At 45.9% G+C, this 3,327-nt stretch overlaps 1 protein-coding gene across 1 annotated transcript; it reads right to left on the bottom strand.

The window, feature by feature from the left end:
* Positions 1–275: 275 nt before the first annotated feature.
* On the bottom strand, positions 276–1,224 carry LOC116906656 (high mobility group protein B1-like). The gene has a single exon (XM_032909445.1). The coding sequence runs from the start codon at positions 1,123–1,125 to the stop codon at positions 478–480; it is 648 nt and encodes a 215-aa protein (XP_032765336.1). The 5' UTR covers positions 1,126–1,224; the 3' UTR covers positions 276–477.
* Between the last annotated feature and the right edge of the window lie 2,103 nt (positions 1,225–3,327).

The raw sequence follows: 3,327 nt of genomic DNA, 5'->3' as shown, positions 1-3,327 counted from the left end.
TTTTTTTTTATTTTTTTTTTTTTGTACTTTTTTTTTTTTGTTTTTTAATTTTTTTTTTTCTTAAAAAAAAAAAAAAAAATTACTTGTGTTTTTTTTTGAAAAAAAAAAAAAAGAAAAAAAAAAAAAAAAAAAAAAAAAAAAAAAAAAAAAAAAAAAGAAACCAAAAAACCAAACTACTGTCCCCATATATAACTAATTTGTGCTGTGCACCAACAAGAACCTGCTTTAATTTCCATGCCAATTTACAACCCCCAGACTGTACCAGGCAAGGTTAGTGGCTATTGAAAATACCACCAGGACAGGGCTAGCTAAAGACACATTCGGTAGTGTGTTAACTATACAAAAAAAGACACTGTACAGTTTAAAAACAAATCTTACACAGCCTTACATTTCAATTTTTTTCTTTAAAAGGAGTGAGTTGTGTACAGGGGGGTTAAATGCTTTATAGACAAGAAAAAAAACTGCGCTAGAACCAACTTATTCATCATCATCATCTTCTTCTTCATCTTCGTCTTCCTCTTCTTCCTCCTCTTCCTCTTCCTCTTCATCCTCCTCATCATCTTCCTCTTCCTTCTTTTTCTTGCTCTTCTCAGCCTTGACCACCCCCTTTTTCGCTGCATCAGGTTTTCCTTTAGCTCTGTAGGCAGCAATATCCTTCTCATACTTCTCCTTCAGCTTGGCGGCCTTCTTTTCATAGGGCTGCTTGTCATCCGCAGCAGTGTTGTTCCACATCTCTCCTAGTTTCTTCGCAACATCACCAATGGATAAGCCAGGATGCTCGCCTTTGATTTTTGGGCGGTACTCAGAACAGAACAAGAAGAAGGCCGAAGGAGGCCTCTTGGGGGCATTGGGGTCCTTGAACTTCTTTTTGGTCTCCCCTTTGGGGGGGATGTAGGTTTTCATTTCTCTTTCATAACGAGCCTTGTCAGCCTTTGCCATATCTTCAAATTTCCCCTTTTCTTTAGCAGACATAGTCTTCCACCTCTCTGAGCACTTCTTGGAGAACTCTGAGAAGTTGACAGAAGCATCCGGGTGCTTCTTCTTGTGCTCCTCCCGGCAGGTTTGCACAAAGAATGCATATGAGGACATTTTGCCTCTCGGCTTCTTAGGATCTCCTTTGCCCATGTTTAGTTGATTTTCCTCCGCGAGGCACAGAGTCGCCCAGTGCCCGTCCGGCTCTCGCTTGCCCCGGCGCTGTCTCTATGGAGCTCAATGTACTGCAATGGCTGTCGCCCCTTTTCTTTATGAGGGAACTGCCCCATGAAGGGAAGCAGTAAGGCTTGTGCAATGCGTTGTCCGGCTCTGTTGTTAAGGGGGCCCTGCGGGCAGTGGCTAGAAATTTAATCTCCCAGAATAATCAGCATCTATTACAGAGGGAAGGATGATGTCCTTGAAGAGCACTCTAGGCTCGCCCAATTATTAGGAAAAACATGCCAGGCAGCAGGGGCCCAAACTTTCCAGATTCTATGATAATAGTCCCTTCCTCAGGGGTTATAATCCTGGTGGTGGTGGAGGAACACAGGTCCACTCCTGTGCTTCCTGCTGTTGCCCGGGATAAGTTGGCGTTGCAGGAGCTTGATGCTGCACTTGGGGGCGTGTGGTCACCCGTGGATAGGGGCCCCGTTGTGGGGCCCCCCGCTCGTTTCCCTGGACCGCAGGGAGGGTTTTCCCATTAGCGTCAGTCTTAGACCGACATTCCCTGACCCAGTGACAGCCTCTCTTGCAGCAGGGACAAACCCCCGGGGCAGTGGGCCATCCAGCAGGGTTGGGGGACTGGCTAGGTTTTGGGGTGTTGCATTCTCTAGCAAAATGACCGGGTTGTCCACATTTGAAACATATTTTGCCTCTAGGGTGACCAGAATATCCACCTCTTTGGAACACAGCCCCAATTGCCAGGCTGATAGATTTAGATACTTGGTGAGAAAAAGAGTCAACATCCTTGCAAAGTTTAATCATGCCTGGGATATCAAGGTCTTTGGTCTTGCCTCGAAGTGCGGCTCTGCATGCCAAGTTAGCATTTTCGAGAGCAAGCTGTCTAACGAGAAGCCCTTCACTTTCATTTTGACCTAGGATTCTTTCAGCTGCTTCTTGTAGTCTCCCTACAAATTGAGTGTAGGGCTCTTGTGCCCCCTGGATTATTTTGGTTAAGGGGGTGGTGAGCACCCCTGTAGCAGGGACTGTTCTCCAAGCGGACAAAGCCGCCTGCGCCGTTTGTGCGAGCACACCTGGAGACCGCCCCAGCTGTTTTTCTTGGAGGCGAATGAGCCCCTCCCACATAGCTTATCTGCTGTCCAGGAAGCAGTTTTACTTAGAGGATTATTTCTGTTTCTAGCAGCAAGGCTCTCTGCTCTATCTATTAATTCAGATTTCCAAGTCAAATATTGTCCTCTAGTGAGGACAGATTGTACCACCTTGGTCCATTCAGTAGGGGTCAAATACCCAGACCCCGCAAGTCCTTCTAGGATAGCCAAGGTAAAAGGGGCATTCATACCATAATTTTTAAAAGCTGAATGTAATTCCTTTATGTGTTTGCGTTTAAGTTTCTTGTAGACGGGACACGAGGTCCCACCCTCATTCTGATCAGGGCTTTCCTCCTCCGAATCTGAGGGTCCCTCCTCATAATCATTTTCTTCTTCACTTTCTTGTTCCTCATTATGGTCACGATTAGTACTATCTGGCTCACGCTCATCTCTGGCCGACCTATTTAGTGTTCTAGTACTGTTTAACTCAGACTCATCCCTGGCCTGTCTGGCGCATGCCCTAGTCATAACTGGGAAAGTTAGTTTTGGTTGGGGTTTTCTACCGGCCTTAGCTGGCCCTTTTTGGGCATACTGTCCCTTAGTCATGGTCTCTTGTAAATTCTGGATTTCTAATGTAAGATCCCCCAATTCCTGCTGTAGGTGTAAGATCTGTTTAAGCCCAGTAATTTGTGCTTGAAGTGCAGTCTTAGTCTGAGTCAGTTCCTCCACTACTGCGACCGGTAGAGGTGCAGGTGGGGCTGACGATATAGGGGGTAGATAAGGTGGGAGGCGGACAGGACCAGACCTCCAAGTGAAGAAGATCCGAGTCTCCTGTGGCTCGGGACCATATCTCTCTTTCTCGTATTTGGCAGCTTCCTCCTCTAATTCCTCATACCTGGCAGCTTCCTCCTCTAATTCAGCCTCAGAGGCGGGATCTAGACCTGGCTCAGAGCATTTGTTTTTCCCAGAAAATTCTTTAAGAGAAGTATAAATGGTATTTGAATTTTTGGACATATTGGGGTCTTCTAGAGAGTGTAAGGCTTTGGAAGAGGGATTTCCGTCATCCCCAGGTTATCAATAACAATGG

This window comes from Rattus rattus, chromosome 1 (assembly GCF_011064425.1).
Source record: "Rattus rattus isolate New Zealand chromosome 1, Rrattus_CSIRO_v1, whole genome shotgun sequence".
In the NCBI taxonomy this organism is placed as follows: domain Eukaryota; kingdom Metazoa; phylum Chordata; class Mammalia; order Rodentia; family Muridae; genus Rattus; species Rattus rattus.
The sequence above is the reverse complement of the archived record's forward strand: the minus strand, read 5'-3'. Positions and strand labels throughout refer to the sequence as shown.